Here is a 22,947-nt window from a genome sequence, read left to right as displayed (position 1 = left end):
TCGGACTTTGTCTTGAAAGTTGAGAAACTTAATGTTAAGGACTCAAGGAGAGGGTGGTTTCTCTGCCCTGTAGGAGTAGGATGCAGATGGGCTCTTTCAATGCACAGGGGTCTGGAAAGTTGTCCGGCACCAATGACTCGCTTCCCGAGTCATTGGGGCCGGACAACTTTCCGGACCCCTTGTGCATTGAAAGAGCACATCAGCTTCCGAGAGAGAGAGAAATGCAAGAGAGAGAGAGAGAAATGCAAGAGAGAGAGAGAGAAATGCAAGAGAGAGAGAGAGAGAGAAATGCAAGAGAGAGAGAGAGAAATGCAAGAGAGAGAGAGAGAGAAATGCAAGAGAGAGAGAGAGAGAGAGAAATGCAAGAGAGAGAGAGAGAAATGCAAGAGAGAGAGAGAGAGAAATGCAAGAGAGAGAGAGAGAGAGAAATGCAAGAGAGAGAGAGAGAGAGAAATGCAAGAGAGAGAGAGAGAGAAATGCAACTGCGTCATCATTTGCCACTTTTTCAAGTAGTCTCAAATTAGACCTCCTGTGGTGGTTCTCGAGTTTAGTTTTGAAGTAAGGTCCGCCAACTGTTTATCCAACTTTTCGGTCGTTGTTTTGACAGTGACGACAGTATCTTCCACCATGCTAATGTGTTCCTCTGCTTCGTCCATGTGCGTGGAGTAGGCTTGAAGGTCACGTTTAACCTCACTAATCCCTGCTAGGACACCTTCGTGTTTTGCGGAAATATCCGCCCTCATGGCAGAGATTGCTTCTGGTTCTGGTTGTCTACTTTGCTGGTTGTCATGTCGGATTTGTGGTGTGAGGAGCTTGTAGGGCTTGCTGGGTTAGTAGAGCTGGCTGAATTAGCAGGGCTAACTGGCCTAGCCTGGTGTAACGCTCGTCGGAAGGATGAGACCAAGGTGCGGCGTGGTACGTGTTCATGATTCTTTATTAAATCCAAACACCAAACAAAACAACAAAACAACAACGAACGTCACGTTCCGTAGGCTACGGAGAGCTAACAAAAAACAACATCCCACACCCTAAGGTGGCAAAACATGCTGCCTAAGTATGATTCCCAATCAGAGACAACGATAGACAGCTGTCCCTGATTGAGAACCATACCCGGCCAAAACATAGAAACACAAACCCTAGAAATAAGAAACATAGAATGCCCACCCAAATCACACCCTGACCAAACCAAATAGAGACATAAAAAGGCTCTCTAAGGTCAGGGCGTGACACTTGGACCACGTTGTTGATGTGAGATGTTGTTCTTGTTTTAGGAGGACTATGTTTAAGTGGATTCATAATGGATGTAGATATGCCTGAAATTGTCCAAGAAAATTGGTGTTCATGTTACCAGGATTAAAAATAAGAGATACAAATAAGTTTAGCCGAAATTGGCAGGCAGGAGAGCACTAAAAACACATCCTCCCAGTTCAATGCCATAACCCGCCCCCCACAGAGGCTCTTAAATATGATGTTTGTGTTTTTTCCCCTTCACAATCTCTATGGGAAAAGTGGTGAAAGGCTCAAGGAATTAATTCCCCCCCTGTCAGGCCTCTGCATCAAGGGTTTGGATTCAACTACTCTTAAACACACAAAAAAACTGAATATTGGAGAAAAAAGTAAAGTAGAGAGGCATAACTCAAATAAACAGAATGTTTAGCAGAACCCTGAGGAGGCATCGTCTCGTCCTCAGGGATTTGAAATGAACTCCTCTCAGCCTTTAGAACTGATTTCCTCTCAAAATCCATTATGGACATCTCGAGTTGGTTCTGAGAATTTATGGAGGACTAGCCCTGCTAATGACAGGGACAGTTTAAACCCCTTTTTCTCATCTAATGTAACAGAGAAAGGACTCATGTGGGAGTTTCTTACCCCTCTGTGAATTTGCCACTGAGGTCAGAAGAAGGGGACATGTGGCTGTGACTTGTGTGGGGGCTGGTTGGGTAGACAAGTGGGTGGGGGCGGGGGCAGGTGGTGTCTGAGCTTGCCACTCCTGTCAGAGAGGAGGTAGAATCTCAGTCAGCAGCCAGGGTTGTAGCAGCAGCTCTGCAGACACAACACAGCACAGGGAGGGAGTGGAAGGGACCAGCAGCAGCCAGTAGAAATGTGTTCACTCAACAGAACCCTGTCTCTGTCTCTGTTCCCCAGGGACCTCAGCAGCAGCATGGATCCCACCATGGAGTACGTCAAGGTAGGAACCCACTCAACCATTACACATCTGGCTGAGACACAGGGCTCAACAGGTGTCACTATTGTTTTGTTATCTCACTTTATTTTTCAACTGATTCAGAAGCGGTCAGAAATATTGAGGTTTGATTCATCACTTATCTGAATGGTGTTTTAGTCAGGACTGACAAGACCAGTCATACAGGTTTACGTTTTCTACCAGACAACAAATACTGTAAGGATATAGTTCAGCTTTTTGAAGTTGATATGACACTAATTCCTACAAAACAGTTGAGACTAGTTTTGTAACTCTGAGGTGTGAGAATGCTAGTAGCACTCAGGGACCTCTGACACAAGATGTTGATCTGACATCAAGGAAATGAAGTGTCTTGGTTTATTTTTCCAGGATTTTATAGAGATGCAAAGAAAGATAGATTAAGACAGTAAATATGTACAGTATATATGGAGAAGACATGATGTGTGTACAGTATGTGTGTGTGTGTGTGTGTGTGTACATGTGTGTGTCTGTGTGTTTGAGTTATAAGGTCTGATGATGTCATGTTTTGTAATGCACTATTCTTTTGACAAGAGGTTTAACTTTTTGTTCTCCAGACAGGTTGAGCATTCAGTTCATAAAGTTTAGCTGTGTAAAAGTGTCCTCTTCAAGCTTTGTTTCCTGTGTAGACATCATCTAGTATACCCATTGGTTAGAGAGAGAAAGGGGCATTTGTTTGTAAAGGAGTGAAGATCCAGACATAGCCCTCATAAGCTCTCAACTATTATCGCAATGCCACAGGAAAACAGTAGGCAGACAGGAGATTGTAATCACTAGTTTTGTTGTGTTTTGTCTCAGAAGGAGCCACACTGTACTCATCTGTAGCTAAGGAGCTGAGTAACATCTTCAGTGGAGTAACGTCTCTTTGGTTAAAAAGTAGCAGAGACCACTTGGGTAGAAAGGAGTGTCTCTTAGATGGAAACGATGTGGAACAATGTTCCATTTCCACCAAGAAGAGAGACATTTCTCTTTAGACTTTTTTGAAATCTAGTGCTCTAAAAGTTTTTTGTATAGTACATGTTTAGTAGCCAAGTAACTGATTTTGGCTCTAGCTATAATTCCTCTTTATGTAAGGTTGCTGTGAGCATAAATTATTCTACTCTCTCTAAGGGGGAGGCTGTCAAAAAGCCTCAAAAGGAAAAGGACGAGCGAGCGGTGGAAATGTCCTCTGTCTAGTACACTAATCTAATTTCTCTCCAGGCTACGAGGCACTTTGTCTCAGATGTAGGTCAATGTATCGACCAAATCATATTTCCCATTACTTTCACCTGTGTCCCTGCTCACTGTGATTGGCCTTGAGTGGTGACTGAGGTCTGTGTGTTCTGATACCACACGCCTGACAACTCTCTTTCACACACATGCTCATTCACCCACTCCTTCCCTTTTTCCCCTCACCCACTGTCACTAATACCCTGGGCTGCTTGCCTCATACGATAGGATGCTCTCAGGTCAGTGTGAAAAGCAAACATAGTGGTTCTTCACATGCAGGTCAGGAGTGCAAACAGCTCTCATATCAGGTGCCATGGCAGCCTTTCATGAACACATGCACAGCTCTGCTACCTCACTAGGGTAGTAGGCAATGTTCCCTATAAGCTGCGCCAGCTCCCCTTGGACAGATGAAATATCAGCCCACGCAGAGATGCACGAGATTGAACTTCCCTTCACTTTCTAGAGTTTTCCTCTTTAGTTTACACTATCAACTTTTCGCTCTACTGTGGGAATTGTGCTCGAATCAATGCAATATTAGCCACTTTCAATGTAACATTCGGAAAATAAAACTACCTATGCAAGAGATTTTCTTGTAGGCAGAGCGCAATTGAGTAGGATTCTATTGCATTGACAGGCATAACTCAGGCCCAGACTCTACACAGACCGGTGCGCCATAACCAATCATAGGTGCAGTAGGCCTATATGCAAATAGCCATTGCCATATATGGATCTGTATATGGATCTGTGCCATTCACTTTGAACTCAATGCGCTTGTTTTGAGATCAAACCAGGGGCTGCATGTAGCCAGCTGTGCACTTTTGTTCATATTCTTTGCTAGTTAGTGAGTTATTAGCCCATTTATAGATCATTTCTGGGTGCTTCCTACAAGAGCATAAGGTTTGTGCATTTCTAGCCGTCTTTAGAAGCAAGTCAGGTAAATAGCTTTTTTTATGTCTTAAAGGGGCAGTGTTGTGTTTTGAAACGGTCTTGAATAAGCTAAGTAGCGGTTAGGACTACCTAGTACCGATGTTTTGACACCTGAGCAAATTTCAGATCTGCTGAGCGCTAACTTGAACATGAAAATGGCATGCAACTTCCAGCGTACGTTTACAGTAAACACTGAGGCTGTACCCGCTTTAAGTTACAGTTTTAACTGTGGCCAAGTAGGCTACTGTGGCTATTTCATCATAATGTAGGCCTACCAAAACAATGGAGAAAAATGCATCCCATAACATTTGAACAGCTGTTCTATCATTCAGCCTACAGTAGCAGCAAATGTCTGGTGTTCAATGAAGGCCAACATTCCATGAGACTTTGGAAAAAGCATGCAGGGCTTGACATTAACCTGTTTATCCACTTGTCCTTCAGACAAGGTGGTGACTGAAAATGTTGTGTTTGATGCAAGAAACCACTTTACAAAATAAAAGTCATTATTATTATTTCCACCATTATTACAGAGAATCAGACAAATGATGCTACCCTTTGCCTATTGACTACTCAGGGCACTGGCTCAATATGCCTTAGAAAAGAGAAATTGGCCCAAATCAGAAACTCAGTTCTTCAGTCCATTGTTATCTACCCTTTATGTCAAATATGAATTCTGTCACTACCATCTCCATTCATTCATGCTCATTCAGTCACCTCAACATGTTGGAACAGGCAACCACATGGACCACATCTTCCCTCATTACTAATTGTGATGTTGGAGAGAGCTGCCAGCCTTGTCTGACTCAGGTTGATGACAGAAAGTGTTATATGAGGATGAAACATCCCAAATGCTAAGCCCTGTCCTCATCTCAGCTCACCCCAGAGGGATTACACAGATGAGGGTGCAACTGAGACCAGGGTGCAACTGAGGTTTTTCTTTTCTACATTGTAGAATAATAGTGAAGACATCAAAACTATGAAATAACACGTATGAAATCATGTAGTAACCAAAAGTGTTAAACAAACAATTCTTCAAAGTAGCCACCTTTTGCCTTGATGACAGCTTTGCACACTCTTGGAATTCTCTCAACCAGCTTCGTGAGGAATGCTTTTCCAACAGTCTTGAAGGAGTTCCCACATATGCTGAGCACTTGTTGGCTGTTTTTTCTTCACTCTGCGGTCCAACTCATCCCAAACCATCTCAATTTTGTTGAGGTCGGGTGATTGTGGAGACCAGGTCATCTGATGCAGCACTCTGTCACTCTCCTTCTTGGTCAAATAGCCCTTACACAGCATGGAGGATTGTTTTGGGTCATTGTCCTGTTGAAAAACAAATGATAGTCTCACTAAGCGCGAACAAGATGGGATGGTGTATCGCTGCATAATGCTGTGGTTGCCATGCTGGTTAAGTGTGCCTTGAATTATAAATAAATCACTGACAGTGTCACCAGCAAAGCACACCCACACCATCACACCTCCTCCTCCATGATTCACGGTGGGAACCACACATACGGAGATCATCCTTTCACCCAGTCTGCATCTCACAAAGACTTGGCTGTTGGAACCAAAAATCTCAAATTTGGACTCATCAGACCAAAGGACAGATTTCCACCAGTCTAATTTCCATTGCTCGTGTTTTTTGGCCAAAGCAAGTCTCTTCTTCTTATTGGTGTCCTTTAAAAAGGGAAATACCTAGTCAGTTGTCCAACTGAATGAATTCAACTGAAATGTGTCTTCTGCATTTAACCCAACCCCTCTGATAGTAGTGGTTTCTTTGCCCCAATTCGAACATGAAGGCCTGATTCACCAGTCTCCTCTGAACAGTTGATGTTGAGATGTGTCTGTTACTTGAACTCCGTGAAGCATTTATTTGTGCTGAAATTTCTGAGGCTGGTAACTCTAATGAACGTATCCTCTGCAGCAGAGGTGACTCTGGGTTTTCCTTTCCTGTGGCGGCTCTCATGAGAGCCAATTTCATCATAGCACTTGATGTTTTTTTGCGACTGCACTTGAAGAAAAGTTCTTGAAATGTTTCGCATTGACTGACCTTAATCTCTTAAAGTAATGATGGACTGTCATTTGTCTTTGCTTATTTGAGCTGTTCTTGCCAAAATATGGACTTGGTCGTTTACCAAAAATCTGTATACCACCCCTACCTTCGATTGGCTCAAACAAATTAAGAAGAAAATAAATTCCACAAATGAACTGCTAACAAGGCACACTTGTTAATTGAAATGCATTCCAGGTGGCTACCTCATGAAGCTGGTTGAGAGAATGCCAAGAGTGTGCAAAGCTGTCATCAAGGTAAAGGTTGGCTACTTTGAAGACTCTCAAATATAAAATATATTTTGATGTGTTTAACACTTTTTTGGTTACTACATGATTCCGTATGTGTTATTTCATAGTTTTGACGTCTTTACTATTATTCTACAATGTAGAAAATAGTAAAAAATAAAGAAAAACCCTTGAATGAATAGTTGTGTCCAAACCTTTGACTGGTACTGTACACACACGTACACTAACACACATCTACACACGCACGCACGCACACGCACACACTTTAAACATCAGCCCATCTGTAAATAGCCCATCCAATCTACCTATCTCATCCCCATATTGTTTTTATTTACTTTTTTGCACACCAGTATTTCTACTTGCACATCATCATCTGCACATCTATCACTCCAGTGTTAATTTGCAAAATTGTAATTACTTCGCTACTATGGCCTATTTATTGCCTTACCTCCTCATGCCATTTGCACACACTGTATATAGACTTTTGTGTTATTGACTGTACGTTTGTTTATTCCATGTGTTGTTGTTTGTGTCGCACTGCTTTGCTTTATCTTGGCCAGGTCGCAGTTGTAAATGAGAACTTGTTCTCAACTGGCCTACCTGGTTAAATAAAGGTTAAATAAATAAAAAATAATAATAAACACACACAAACTCAGAGGTGAATATCACTAGATTCAGGGTAGTAGTGTAGAGTTTCTCCTGTGGTGTTTAACCAACACTAGAGAGGCCCGACGAAGCACAGCCCGCCTCCAACAGACTCATCCAACTGTGTTATTCTGGGCAGCCACAGTGCAGAGGACCGCAGGAGTACAGCAGACTAGAGCACCTCCTGTTAATATCTCTCCCATTGTTTTGGTTGGAGATCCAGCTGCTGTGTGTGGGGCCTTCCTGCTGAACTGCACTGTCTGGCCCAGGCCTTACATAACACCCATGATACTTTAGCCACTGTTACTGTGAGCTCCACACCTCAACACAGCCCATCCAGGTGTGTTTGTTTTTCCACCCAGCTGGGCCTTAAATTAACAAGCTATTGAAACAACAATGAATGTTTGCCACACATGAACAGGAAACATCAAAGGCCGATGTGCCAAAGTAATTTCCTGTGGGTAGGTGACCCGTGTTGCAACACGGAGCTGGTCAGGGTAATACCCACAATCCTACTGCAACCAACCACTGGGATAGTGGTTTAGATGGGTGGACTAGAGAGACAATGCAACAGAATGACTGAATGCAGCAGCAGTTTAGCTTCAAACTGTTCTTTGTGAAAGTCTTGTTGTTTTGCCTCCAATTTCACATGGCTACTATCTTCAAAGCCAATCTAGAAGGCGGGAGAGTGGAAATTGTTCAAGAAAGACTCAATGCCTAAAAATACAACTTTTTTGCTGGATGGAGCCCAACTTCTCCCTCTGGGAGTGTGTGGTGTTTATGAGAAACAGGTTTGATATCATGGTCATGTGTCTCTACATGGATTATATTGAGACTAAGTGTCAGAGTGACTCAGAGATACAGTCACAAAGAGAAAAGGGTGTCAGATGAGGACAAAGGGCCAGGCCCAGAGACACCTGCTACTCCAGTAGACTCTTCGGTTCAACGTCTAGTTTTGATTCACATTTGGTTGAGTTGTCAACTAATATGAGTTCAACGTGAAATCAACCAAAAAAGTCACCATGTCATTGGATTTAGGTTCAAAGTTGGGTGAAAAAAATTCAATATGGCCTTACGTTGATGACTTTTTGCAAATCCAATGAGATTTCCACATTGATTCAAAGTCATTGCGTAGATTTTTTGGGTTAAAATGACGTAGAAGCAACGTTGATTGAACCAGTTTTTGCCCAGTGGCTGGAGTGTAGAAGAGAAGAGGGGTATAGCGTGAAAGACTGATTGAGAGTGACGGAGTGAGAAGAATGGAAAGAGAGAGCATGAGAGTGAAAGAGAAGAACAGGAGGACAAGAAAAGACAGGATGGAGAACATCAGGCCTAGTGGATTGTTTGACCTGTTGGTCTCCCCGGCCCCCCGATGAAGGGATTTCTTTACTTCTTTTCACACGAGGCATTAACACAGCCTCTCTCTCTCTCCTCCTCTTAGAACCTGCTGAACAGTAAGCAGCTAACTGCTTATGAAAGAGCTTTAAAGGGAACAATGGCTCTCTGTGCCTCCTGTGAGATCTCCAGCCCTTGCTAAACACCAGATGAAGACCCTTTTGGCTCTCCGTGTGGCCTGCACAGCACAGAACAGCACGCACAGCCTGCAGAAATACACACTATTTGTGACAGGCAGGGTGAGATCTGACAGTCTGACAACTCACCAGACTAGACAGCCTGTATGTAGGATTGCAGTCCTATCATCTTCATCAATACCAAGTAAATGAATTTGCCCAGCACGTAAAACGTTTTCTACTGCAAGGTAAAAGACTGTGGAGTTTAAGTGATCTTGCTGTAGATAAGGAGAATAGTGTTGAGTTCAGGGAAATAGCCAGCAGTGTCAATTTCCCAGGGGTTAGAGAGATTGACTTGCCAATTTGAAGAAAGAAATTGCCAGAACTGCAAAGACATTATAAGTTTGGATTTCTGACAATACTTCTAAATAGGAACATTCATACATAATGTGCATATGGTGTGGCTAGGATATGCAGCACAGGTGTGATTGAGACATTACACAGACTGTGTAACAGTTAGTTGCTCCCAGTTAGAGGCAGATGCCAGCAGGTTTATGAGATTGGGATCCATAAAACCCAAGTACCAGTGACAGTGACCCCCTCAGGATAGCTCCGTCATCTACCTCAGGCAAATGGCTGTCCTTCATCTCTCCCTGTTGCTCCTACCTACAGTGGGCCTACCTACTGTACCTGGCTGTATCCTAGACTAGTTAGAACTAAGTTCTGCTCTTCAGCAGGGTCTTGGGCTGCGTTTACACAGGCAGCCCATTTCTGATATTTTTTTCACTAATTGCATCTCTTGGCAAATCAGATCAGCTCTTTTGACAATAATTGGGCATACGATCCGAAATGGGCTGTCTGTGTAAATGCAGCCACAGAGTCCACAGTTCATTCTACCACAATGTAAGAGAAATGGCAATCTCTAGTGGTTTGATTGAAGTACTACAGTATAATTTATTACACAGCAGAACAGCTGGACAGACAGTATTGAAGTGCACCCACTTATAATTCCAGTCAATCTCTTGATAGTCTGTTGTTATCTTTTTATTTTCTGGAGTTGAATTAAAAGATGTGCCAATATGCTTTCCACAAATGGTATTTGTGTTATCCATTGTAGTTTCCTTAAGGACAGACAGACATTACACACAGTTTCTTTTAGATCTTTTAGAAATGACCAAGAGACAAATGTGGATGTTGTATGTGATGTGCCGTACTCGTCAATACTGCTCTTTGGTTCTGTGCCAGCGTTAGTGTTGTGTGTCTCACCTTTCATCACAGCGTTGTCATCATCAGTGTCACTGACATGCTAAATGCATTCTGATGAATGAATCACCTACTGATGCTTGGGTGCACACTTCCATCTGGCTCTATATCCATCTGGCTCTATATCCATCTGCCTCTATGCTCGTGTCCAAGAATAGTAAAGTAATTTAAATGAATGACTACCGACCCGTAGCACTCACTTCTGTCATCATGAAGTGCTTAGAGAGGCTAGTCAAAGACCACATCACCTCCTCCCTCCCGAGACACTCGACCCTCTCCACTTCACCTACCGCCCTGACAGATCCACGGACGACACAAACACCATTGCACTGCACACTGCCCTCAACCACCTGGACAAGAGGAATGCATATGTAACTATGTGTTGTTGTATGTGTCGAACTGCTTTGCTTTATCTTGGCCAGGTCGCAATTGTAAATGAGAACGTGTTCTCAATTTGCCTACCTGGTTAAATAAAGGTGAAATAAATACAAATAAATAAATAAAAAAATATGTGAGGTTGCTGTTCATTGCCTACAGCTCAGCCTTCAGTACCATAGTGCCCTCTAAGCTCACCACAAAGCTCCCAGCCCTGGGACTGAACTCTTCCCTATGCAATTGACAAATGACAGTCCATCATGAGCCCCACAAGGGTGCGTCCTCAGTCCCCTCCTGTACTCCCTGTATACCCACGACTGTGGCCTCACACAGTTCCAACTCCATCATCAAGTTTGCTGAGACGGGACAGTAGTAGGTCTGTTTACCAACAACGATGAGATGGCATACATGGAGGAGGTAGGTACTCTGATGGTGTGGTGCCAAGTAAAAAACCTCTCCCTCCACGTCAGCAAAACAAAGGAGCTGATTGTGGACTTCAGAAGGAACCAGGTGGGGCACGCCCCCATCCTCATCAACGGGGCCGCCGTGGAGACGGGAAAAACCTCACATTTCTCGGCGTACACGTCTCAGAGGAGCTGAAATGGTCAAACCACACAGACACCGTGGTGAAGAAGGCACGACAGCGACTCTTCAACTTCTGGAGGCTGAAGAAATTCAGCCTGTCTCCGAGGACCCTCACAGTGTTCTACAGGAGCACCATCGAGAGCATACTGTCGGGCTGCATCACAGCCTGGTACAGCAACTCCACCGCGGCAGACCGCAAGGCACTACAGAGGGTGGTACGCTCAGCTGACAAACCATTGGGTGCCCACTGCCTGCCCTCCAGGACACCTACAACACCAGGTGTTGCAGGAAGGCCAAGAAGATCATCAGGGACCTCGTAGCCACGGGCTGTTCTCCCCGCTTCAATCACTCAGATGTGGGTAGAACAGGAGCATCATGGCTAAAACTAGCTGACTGGCCAATAGCTTCTACCCCCAGACCATCAGGCTGCTGAACAGCCACCACTAGTCAGCTACCTGCTCCTCCTGCCTCCCCGGACTTCCTCGAGTTGAGTTCCTCATCCTACACATGCACTGTTTGTTTGAGGTTCTATTTGCGCTGTTTCCAGTATCTTCTGTCTGTTTTGTCTTACATAGTTGTTTGTTGTTAAATAACAATTTGTTCTTAGTTGACTTGTCTGGTTAAATAAAGGTGTAATACAATTAAAATTAGAATACAGGTCAACTGGATGTCAGTCAAAAGTAAAAAATTCTGAGTTGGCTGTTCCTCCATTCCACTTGTCTAGAGAAATAAATGTGTGTATTTTGGGGAGTACTTTACTTAAAGCTGGTAATTTGAAGCTTGTGAAAACTCTCTAACAGGTTCCTCTCTTTCCCAGGGGCAGGCAGTCTTCTGGGGTTTTAATGAAAGCAATTAACTTGTTTGATGTGTTTCCTGCGGGAAAGCATTTCTGCACTGTGTAGAGAAGAGGGAGTGCCAGCCTGCCTTCCCTAATGTCTTTGTTTACACTTTATGAGCGTTTCGGAGGCAGAGGAATGGAACCCAGCCGATAAATAGCCAACTGTTTGCATTTCATAATGGCTCTTGGGTAATTACACTCCCGCACTCATTGGACCCCCTGACCCTTTCCCAGTGCGGTTACAACGGGCTGAGTTTTTTGTTCTTACAACAGATTTATGAATAGTGCAAGACAGAGAGGACCACTTAAAACTATTATACAACATGAAAACAAAGCACATGGATGACTGATTTGTCCTGAAGAGCCACAGATGTGCTCCAGAGGCATCTTGGAGATAGATGGAGTAGAACTTACTTAATAGAGTAATCACTTTACATAGATTCAAAATGGCAGATTTCCTTCTTTTTAGACATTGTGTAAATGGATGAGCAGCAGTATGCATTGCAGTCATTCACTGTCACACATCTGCATCATTAGTCAGTCAGTTCTCACTCCCCATCACCTGTAGTTGGACCTTATCTCTGATTCATAGGGCTGAAGCAAGCCAGTCCTGTGAGGCTGTATCTAATGATTGCTATAGTATATTTTCATCCGTCTAGCAATCTGGGTTTTTTCCCCACATGCCGGTAATAGGCTGTAAGTTTTCCCTAACGCTTTTTCAACGGACAACTGAATTAAGCAGGATTTTACCGCTCACATGTTAGGATGTCAGCTGATATCATGGTATTGGAGGTCCAACCAAACATTCCCTGAACAGCTGAGAGCCCAACGCAAATGAAATGTGGTTGGTCAATTCCTGTAGTTGTTGAAGTGGTTGACATTCCACTCTGTCGGCATTACTTGGGCAGTTGACAAAAAGTGGTTCTGTGTCAAATCAAATGTTATTTGTCACATGCGCCGAATACAACAGATGGAGACTTGACTGTGAAATGCTTAATTACGAGCCCTTTCCAAACAATCCAGAGCTAAAAAGTATGAAAATTAGCTAATATAATTGGAAAATAGTAACAATAAATAACAATAACGAAGCTACTGTAAATACTGTACAAGGAGTACCGGTACTGAGTCAATGTGCAGGGTTACGAGGTCATTGAGGTAATATGTACATGTAGGTATGGGTAAATGTAATTAGGCAACAGGATAGATAACAAACACAGTAGCTGCAGCATATGTGAAGTGTGTGAAAATGTGTTTGTGTGTATGTGTGTGGCGTCAATATGCGTGTGTGTGAGCGTATGTATATATAGTGTGTGTGTGTCAGCCATTTGGTAGCCATTTGATGAACTGTTCAGCAGTCTTTGGGGTAGAAGCGGTTCAGGTGTGAACAGAGTGAACAGTCTATGACTTGGGTGGCTGGGGTCTTTGACAATTTTGCAGACCTTCTTCTCACACCGCCTGGTATAGAGGTCCTAGGTGGCAGGGAGCTCTGCCCCAGTGATGTACTGGGCCGTCCGCACCACCATCTGTTGCGCCAGTGTGGCTCAGTCGGTAACAGTGTTCACAACATCAAGGTCGTAGGTTCAATTCCCTGCAGGATCCACCGACGTAATATGTATGCAGTCATTGCCCTGTAAGTCATTTGGGTAAAAGCACCTGCTAAGTGCCATTGCTTTCTAATGAAGAATACAGTCTTCTGGACATGCTCAGTTATACTCCAACCATCTCTCTGACTGAAGTTAAGTGGCCTTAGCATTGAAGGACACAGAGACATAGCTCTGACCCCAGTGAATATGTATCTTGTCACTCATCACTACTCCTGCTTCCCTCCTTGCTCCACATCTGTGTACTACTACATTCTGCTCAATGGTCATTCAGAGACAAATAAAATATAGACTGAGAAACAAGATAATTTGCCTATTTCTCTGTTCAACAACACAGATTATGTCTGAGCGATTTAGTATTAGATCAAGTATGAAAAAAGACCTTCACAGATCAAAACAGCAGTGAGTTAAAAGAACAGAAGAATCACCCAGCATGTTTATGGTGGCGGTGTTAATCAGAGCAGCACTGTTGGTAGGGTACTGGGCTTCAGAAGAACACACAGGAGCTTCTCCCCTCCTCTCTCTCCCCTCCCTCAACTCAGCCAGTGGTAAGAGGGGGCTGCGGGGGTTAGTCTTGGTAGAGCCAGAGGCAGTAGAGGCAGTGCCCTCCCAGCTGGCTCTGACTTTATTAGTGGGAGAGCAAGATCACATGGAGTTTCCACCGCTCCATACATGGAGCTCCGGGACTGCGTGAAGCAGCATGGATTAGTGTGTTCACCGTGTAGAGCACAGACAGCAGGGCTGCTTAGACTGAAAAAGAGACGAGAGAGCCACAGAGTAAGGTGCTGCAATGCTCACCCCCTCGGTGTGACAGAGGTGAAGGCTAATTGAGAATCTCTGTGCTTTTTTGATGCCAAGATTTGTTTGTGAGGCTGTTTTTGCGAGTTAACTGAAAGGTGCGGAAGATGTCAGAGAGATGCAACGTTCTGAGTACCTTGACTGCAGCCCTGTGCTGCTTCTACCAGAAGAGCTCCGTCATCAGGGCCAAGGTGAGTGACGTCATGCCACTGTTTGTGTCACACGGTCATCTGTCAGCATTCACATCATAGCCTACTGTGTGTTCTCATAGTCAGTGTCTTGCATGTTTTGAAACCAGGTCATCTTAACTGCCTGCACCGTATTTCCTGGAATTACTTCTGTACTTTAGTGAAAGGAAAAATGAATCAAACTTGGAAAAGGGCTTTGATTCATCCTCTGTAATCTTATTCTAAGCTTTGTTTGGGCAAACAGGCTTAGCCAATGGTAATGTAGATGAATCATCAGTTGCTCCTTTGAAAAGAGGCTTTATCCCTTACTGTAGCCTGCATGTTTGGGTGTGATGAATGTGCCCTCTGGGCTGTGTGAGTGCTTAATGTCGTTTTTGGGGGAGCTTTCTCCTCTGTATTGACTAGTTAATGTGGGTTAGAGTCTGTCACTGTTGTGGGATGGAGAGAACTTTTACTTTCTCTCTGTGTTTTTCTATGCTCTGTGCTGCCTGGCCCATGTGTCTGAGGGAAAGCTTTAAATAGACCAGTTATTCAGTGCTTGTTGTTTTTGTCCTCCCAGATCAGACCTGCTGTTTAGATATTTTCATTATAGTAAGTGAAGAGGTCAGCCAGACATCCCATTCCATGTGATGACTTATGGGAGTTGGAAAGTGATGCTAAGTGTTTGTAATGGTGTGTGTGTGTGTGTGTGTGTGTGTGTGTGTGTGTGTGTGTGTGTGTGTGTGACTATGCTCTTGGATTATAAATGTGTGAGAGCTCATCTGTATAATCTGTGTATTTGATTTAGAATGTATCTCACAATCCACTTTATTTATTAATGATATTCTTTACTTTTCTTTGTTTGAAGTATGGCTTTGATATTCCTTTGTAATATGTCCCATTGAAAGTGGTCTGTCCTTTATGACATCAGGGGGAATTGTTACAGTGGCATTAAGTGAATTGGATGGTGAGGCTGGAAAGAGAGAGACACTACAGTATATCTGTCCCAACAGTGTTATAGAAAGGCCCTATATCTGTCCCAAGAGTGTTATAGAGAGGCCCTATATCTGTCCCAACAGCGTTTATGGAAGTGACACAGGCCTGTAACTTCAGAAGGGGCAAGGGGGTCATGAGATGGACCAAAATACTGACATTATTAATAGCCATTATCAGTTATGCCAATTATTTGTGGCTGGCTGAAGAATGACATATACTGTAGGCCTATTCTGTACAGTACAGTACTTACAGAGACACCTTGTACACAGTATGTAATACAAGTGGGTTGTAAAAATTGCCTTCACAGATAAGCTGCAAATGAGTTAAAAGGCTTATAGGAAGTGACTTTTCCCTGGAGGTCTACTGCCCCAAAGCTCATCAATGTTAACCACAGTGAGATCAGCCCCTCACCCCCAGTCCCCCTCCTCTTCATCATCATAATCATCATCTACATCCATACTGGCTCTCACACTCGTCCATCACGTAGGGCTAGTGATCCCTCCATCTCTATTTCTTTCTCGATCCATCGTTCTCTCTCTCTTTTCTTTGGTGACCCTCTCTCATCATCACCCACAGTGGAGAACGGCATGTTCCGTACAAGTCTATGATCCATTTGATTCTATTATTTTAAGGAGATATTTGCCCCAAAATAGCCCACAGTTTGTTGCTCCTCGAGTCTGGCTGTTTGGACCCAGCGGACCCTAGAGAGTCCGGATAGTCTGCTAGCTTAGACATTGGCTCTGTTTTGTTTGGCCCAGGCTTAAAATAGTTCCATGTAAATGCCTGGTTCGGACACGCTAGTCTGTGTGTCGGGGTCACAGGGGGTAACACAGTGGGCAGTGTTGGGGCTCTGGGCTCTGGTGCGTGGGGTCATTAAAGAGGGAGAATTATTGCCTGACGACTCACTCTGAATTTAATTCCGCTGCTCTGTCGATCGCTACATACATTCAGTCTGAATCTCCCATCCTAGAAGTTGATAATGTCATCAGGCTGGCTTTGGGACCAATCCAAATCGTGACAATGTGTTCACATTCTAGAAATTGTATGGGAGTGAGCCAAATCCAGACTCATCGTGGAGAAGAAACATCAGTTTGGCCGGAACGATGTGGATGGGTAGCCAAGTAAGGAGAATTACTCTGGGGCCTGTGCTATGTGCTAGCTACTGAAAGACATCTCCCTCATATCCTCTCCATTAAAACAACACCCAGCAGCGGCTTAAGCACTGTTAAAGGACCCAGGCAGCTCAGCAGCACAGCTGGGAGTGGAGGACAGCCATGCAGCTCCAAGGAGCTGTACGTTATGCTGAGGGTGCAAACGCCACACACACTCTGCAAGGTCAGAGTAGTAGTGCTAAGCAATTAACCAAAATGATGGTTATTTTTCAGTTTTTAAACAATTAAATTATTTGAATTCCATTCAGTTTTTTTCTGTGAGCTCGATGTGCAGTTTCTGTAGAGATAAATCAGATCAAGCCTGAATTGGCAATGTAGTAGGGAGTTGTATTTTCCAACAGGCCAATATTCTACATAGTTTAACGCAGAAAACATGGTAATTAACTACAATGATTTTTGTTTTTAAATCCATTGGTCATTGTAGCTTAAACACGCACGCACGCACGCACACACACAAGCACACACACACAGCTCTCCACAGAGAGGTTTTAAGCTGTGTGTAACAGCATGGCAGTGAGGTGCCAAGCGTCATCATGTCAGGACTCAGCAGCCCTCTGGCAGATGCAGCACTAATTGACAGGAGATGTTTATTGCTGAAACAGCATGGCTGAAGTCCGTCCATTACCAGCAGTAACATCACTACAGACAGGTGTGTGTCTGACACCTTCCTCTCTGGTCAACAATCCATATCATCTCAATCTCTCTATCTCTTTCTCTTTCTATCCCTCAGCTGTATTTCAGTTTTGTACTCCTTAGCTCCCTCCATTTCAGCCAGGAGGTTTTGCCTCCAGCCCCTCCGTTTCAGCCAGGAGGTTTTGCCTCCAGCCCCTCCATACCCCGGAGGTTAAGCCGGTTCCCTCTAGTCCAACCGCTCTGCACTTGAGGAAACATTAAAGATGACCGCCCCAAGTTTCCAGTGATCTGGCCTAGATTTGGGTCCTAATCCTTTCTGTATGCCCTTCCTGGGATGCCAGCGATGGGCCTGGGCTGAGTGGAGTTCTGTGGGGGAGTTGTGATGTGTGTTTTGTCCTATATTTATATTTATATTTTTTAATCCCAGCCTCTATCCCCGCAGGAGGCCTTTGGCCTTTTGGTAGGCCGTCATTGTAAATAAGAATTTGTTCTTAACTGACTTGCCTAGTTAAATAAATAAATAAAGTAAAAATAAGAGAAAAGCCCCTGGAAGATGCTGATTTAACACAGCCAAGGTGGACACAAAACCCTACTCCATCTAAACAATGAGGTTTTACAAATGCTTCCAAATGGCAAAAAAAAAACTCTGAAGGAAGGCTTTCGTCTTTTGGACAAAGTGACGAATTAGAAGAAGTACCACCAATCAGAACAACCCAGCTTCAGAGAAATGTGGACTTTAAAGCAGCAATCAGCAGTTGAAACATTAACAAATAGTATTCCCCGCCCCTGTTTTGAGAAAAAGGTGAGGGATGAGGCTGGAGAAATGTAACCACTCTCAAAATCATAGACAGAGCTATGGATGCAAGGACTGACCATCCATGAAATCAAAATGATAGTTTTAACCATGTTTTGAGGCTAAATAGTGTAGTGTGTGTTTACATTTACTTTGTTTACAAACATTGGAGTAAAATAAGCCTATATTTTGGGATCTGATGGGGTACGACAGTAGAACTAGCACATGATAAGTTATTTTCTTGAAGGATCAATGGGCACATATAATTCCAAAGAGGTATGTAGTAGCTACAGATTGCCCCTTTAAGGCTCATGTCCTCTCCTCCATATCCATCCCTTCGCATGCTTTCCTGTGTGGATGTGTCCTGTTTCTGGACATAATATTACCAGTGTATTGCTGTGGATAGACATGGTCATGGAGCCCAGTTGTCGTAAACAGGTCAAGAGATAATGGAGGGTGAGTGGACTGCAGCAGGTCTCCTGAGGGGCCTCAGACAGAGATAGGATGCCCTGATGGTCCTATCAGTTTACCCCTACACAGGAAGGGTGAGCCCACATAGAGAATCACATATGAGAATGATAGAAAGGCCATGAAAGACCACTAACTACCCCCCCTTTTCCTTAACCTCTGTAGCGCAGTGTCCTTCTCCCCCCATCTCCACAGGAAACTCAGAAATCACCCTCAGGGTTGATGTTCTGAGGGAACATTCTGGCCATCACATTTCTGTAACAAACGTTAGATGTATACTAGGCCATTGGTATTATAGGTCCCCCTGGGTTCAGCTCCACATGTAATCCGAAATCTGCACTGCCGACTGACACTCCAGTGCCCCCAACAGCACACATTTTTGTTGTAGCCCCGGGCAAACATACATCATTTAATTCATTGAGGGCTTGATGATTAGTTGACAAGTTGAATCAGGTGTGCTTGTCCAGGGCTACAATAAATGGGGATACTTGAGCACTGGAGATGGGAAACACTGATTTAGGCCATGTATGTATACTACAGGGTTAGCAATGTAAAGACCGGGATTAGGAATAAGAAATCTTTATCTCCAAGCGGTCATTATCTCCAAGCGGTCATTATCTCCAAGCGGCTTATGATGGTTCTGTTAACTAGAGGGGCTGGAGACTGACTGAATGAATGGGCCGTCAGCTTAAGAGGGACGTTTAAAAATGTTCTACTTCATATTCATGATCGTCTATGGGCTTCCGAGTGGCGCAGCGGTCTAAGACACTGCATCTCAGTGCTAGCGTCACTACAGACCCTGGTTTGATTTCAGGCTGTATCACAACCGGCCGTAATTGAGAGTCCCATTGGGCGGCGCACAATTGGCCCAGCGTCGTCCGGGTTAGGGTTTGGCTGGGGTAGGCCGTAATTGTAACTAAGAATTTGTTCTTTAACTGACTTGCCTAGTTAAATGAAGGTTAAATAAATCAAATTAAAAAATATCCAGCAGCACCCCAACATCAACATGTGAAAATATCGCTTTTCTATGTTTTGTAGTAAAAAATAGAGGAAGATAAGTGTTTCCAATGACATCATAAACCAATTAGTAGACAATTAGTGGGCAATGCCTACTCACAATTGGTTAAAAATCACATGATACACACTGATGTCATTGGAAACATTAATCTTCCTCTATCCTTTTTTACTACAAAACATAGAAATGCGCCATTTTCATATGTTGATGTTGGGGTGCTGCTGGAGATGATGAATATAAAGTTGAACATTTGTGAAGTTTCCCTTTAATAGCAGCCTGACCCTAGGGTCCACTGAGTCCTGTGGTGCCATCTCTGTGTGTACAAAACATTATGAACACCTTCCTAATATTGAGTTGCGCTGAGCCCTTCAGTAAGGCCATTCCACTGCCAATGTTTGTCTATGGAGATTGCATGGCTGTGTGCTCGATTTTATGGACCTGTCAGCAAAGGGCGTTGCTGAAATTCACTAATTTGAAGTGGTATTTATATCAGTATATAAAATACACTATATATACAAAAGTGTGTGGACATACCCCTTCAAATTAGTTGATTTGGTTTCACCATCTGGCAGTCCGATGGACGAGCCCTGACCTCAACCCCATCAAACTCCTTTGGGATGAATTTAAAGGCTGATTGCGAGCCAGGCCAAACATCAGTGCGCAACCTCACTAAAGCTCTTGTTTCTGAATGGAAGGAAGTACCCGCAGCAATGTTACATCTAGTGGAAAACATCCGAGATGTGTGGAGACTGTTACAGCAGCAAAGGGGGGACCAACTCCACATTTGACGAGCAGGTGTCCACATACTTTTGGTCATGTAGTGCATGTACAGTATATATATATATTATATTCTGAGAAATCAATGATACTCACGAGATGGATATGGGGCAAGGTCCTGGCTGTTCACAATCATCTTGTCAAAGACAAGGGCCAGCGGTCCCTAGTAAGCTAGATCCCGGTTAAAACCCAGAGAGATTTACTAGTAACAAACCACTACAGAAACCATCATCTGGAGCAGGGGGTGAAGGGGCCAGCTCTCTGAGGAGAACCCACTAAACTCATCACTATTTCCTCAAGTCAATAAATCTCACAATGAACCTCAAGCATTTCCAGTAACTCACAGCCCTCAGAACAAACAAACAATTCTCGCCCGCGTTCATCTGGAAGGATGAAACTTCTGTCATTGTCCTGCTGTGTTTGGCTCTGTATCCTTCTGGGGGTTGTGCTATTTAGCTAGTAATCTGGATGAAGATGAAAGTGACACCACTTAACTGTTTTAGGGAATGGTAGTCAGGGTAATGTGACTGAGCCCAGCCAGAGATATGCACTCGACACACTCATGATTGAGAGTCAGCATAATATAGATGGGTGCTTTCCAAGGTGATGACATGGACGGTAAAGGGAAGGCCTTTAAAAAGCCACCACCTGATCAGTCAAACAAATATGTGAACATGCCGGCATAATGTGTGCAGCGCTGAACAATATAAATGAGCAGTTTATTAAAAGCAAATGACATTTAGTTGATTGAATGCATGTAGTTACCCTGAAGGATTAACTATGGCCATCGTATCATCAGGCTCCTCAGAAGTAATTATACCGGAGCTATTTTAAAACTCAGGTTAAGAGTTGATTGCATCCAGCTAAGTGGCGCAGGGCATGCTGTAATTCCCCAGCATCGTAAAGTGGTGCCTCAGTGCTGTTGAAAAGCCAGGAAATGCCAAGAAAATCTACTTCAGTTGGCGTCAAGTTCCCCACACCCTTAAATCAACTGGGCAAAGTGTCAAGGAGAGGGAGAGGAGGATCTCTGTGAGTGTGGATGGAGGTTGAAGGTCTTCGGTACTATTATGTAATGAATTGAAAAAAGGAAAGACTGAAGTAAAGACAAACAGCTCCTGGATAGATGCTTTTCTCAGGCTGCTGTGTCAGTATGGAGCGCCTGCTAATTTTAAGGTTGAGTGGTGCTGGCTGGCCCTGAAGGCCTCTGAAGACTGTTGACAACATAGAGAGATAATGCCTGCCTGCCCTGCCACGGCGTGGCCGCCCATCCTTCAGTACAATGCCAGTGCCATCAGTGGTTATTTCAGTCTGTGCTCGCCTGCCCAGGCCTGCGATTGTAAGCCTCTATGGCTGACATGTATAAATACTCAGAGGAGATAGTGATATTTACATTACATCATTGACATACAGTAGTGGCCATGCTATGTTTGCTTACTTTTCTGTGGTATTGTATGTAATATTGCATTGCACACTATTCAGGCCTAGCCAGGGGTGCATTTTTTGTTGCAGGTTGACGTTTATTGTAATGAATCTTGCCCTGGAAGCAGAACTGAACGATTTCAGCCAGGTGGGCCAGCTGCAAAGTCAAAATTGGATTTATCGTAAAAAATCATGAAAACTAAAATTAGCTTTTGGGTCTTATATTACGGTTAGGATTTCGAGTTAGAAGTGTGGTTAGGGTTAAAATGAGACTGTATGGCTTTGTGGCTGTGCCAGCTAGTGACCATTCTGAAGAGATGCCTCCAGGGCAAGATTCATAACAATAAATGCCAACCTGCTTTTTTATTTCACTCGTCATAACTCAGTTCAATGAAGGACCCCTGGGGGCACACCAGAGTCATGCAACGACACGGTACAGCTCTGACACATACCACACATACCCTTCTGCAACGGTGAAACGGTTTCACCCTGTCAGCGTATCCATGGAAATAGCATGATGCCTGAAAGCCTGTGACAGAGGCTAATGCCAGAGCCATAAATAGGACTTTGGTTGATATTTCAGGACAGTAAAACACTACACTGAACTATATGCTTATCCTATAATATTCTCTATTCTCACTGGATGGCAATACTCTGAACTTGCTCTGACAGAGTCACACAGGGAGGTCCCCCAGCTGTGATGCACAGCAGGGCATATCCAGGAATTGATTGATTTGATTGACACACTGGCATTCATGTTATACAAGTACGTTATAGTTAAGCAATAAGGCCCAAGCGGCTGTGGTATATTTGCCATTATAAACTGAGTGGGTCGAGCTCTGAATGCTGATTGGCTGACAGCCATGGTTTATCAGACCGTATACCTTGGGTATGACAAAACATGTATTTTTACTGCTCTAATTACGTTGGTAACCAGTTTATAATAGCAATAAGGCACCTCGGGGGTTTGTGGTATATGGCCAATATACATCCGTGTTGTGTCGTGCAAGAGACAGGCCTTTAGCCGTTTATAATTGATCATCTCTCATTGAGTACACACAAGTGATCAGAACAGAATGATTTTCAGCCCCCGAGAGCAGATTATTCTCCATGTAACACTCTCTCAGTCCATCAAAGGGCCTGGTATAGGATCAAATCAAATGTATTTATATAGCCCTTCTTACATCAGCTGATATCTCAAAGTGCTGTACAGAAACCCAGCCTAAAACCCCAAACAGCAAG

At 43.8% G+C, this 22,947-nt stretch overlaps 1 protein-coding gene across 5 annotated transcripts in view; it reads left to right on the top strand.

The window, feature by feature from the left end:
- LOC139578441 (breast cancer anti-estrogen resistance protein 3-like) overlaps window positions 1–22,947 on the top strand; it is a 96,772-nt gene that overhangs the window by 60,954 nt on the left and 12,871 nt on the right. For 4 of the 5 annotated variants that reach the window (XM_071406021.1, XM_071406023.1, XM_071406022.1 and 1 more), the window contains one exon: window positions 2,146–2,188. In XM_071406021.1, coding sequence (XP_071262122.1) covers window positions 2,146–2,188 — 43 coding nt within the window. Of the gene's footprint in view, window positions 1–2,145; window positions 2,189–12,500; window positions 14,457–22,947 lie in introns of those variants that run through there. The other variant, XM_071406024.1, reaches the window with a different exon arrangement.

Source organism: Salvelinus alpinus, chromosome 6, assembly GCF_045679555.1.
Source record: "Salvelinus alpinus chromosome 6, SLU_Salpinus.1, whole genome shotgun sequence".
NCBI classification, from domain to species: Eukaryota; Metazoa; Chordata; class Actinopteri; order Salmoniformes; family Salmonidae; genus Salvelinus; species Salvelinus alpinus.
This window is presented reverse-complemented; position numbering and strand designations above follow the sequence as displayed.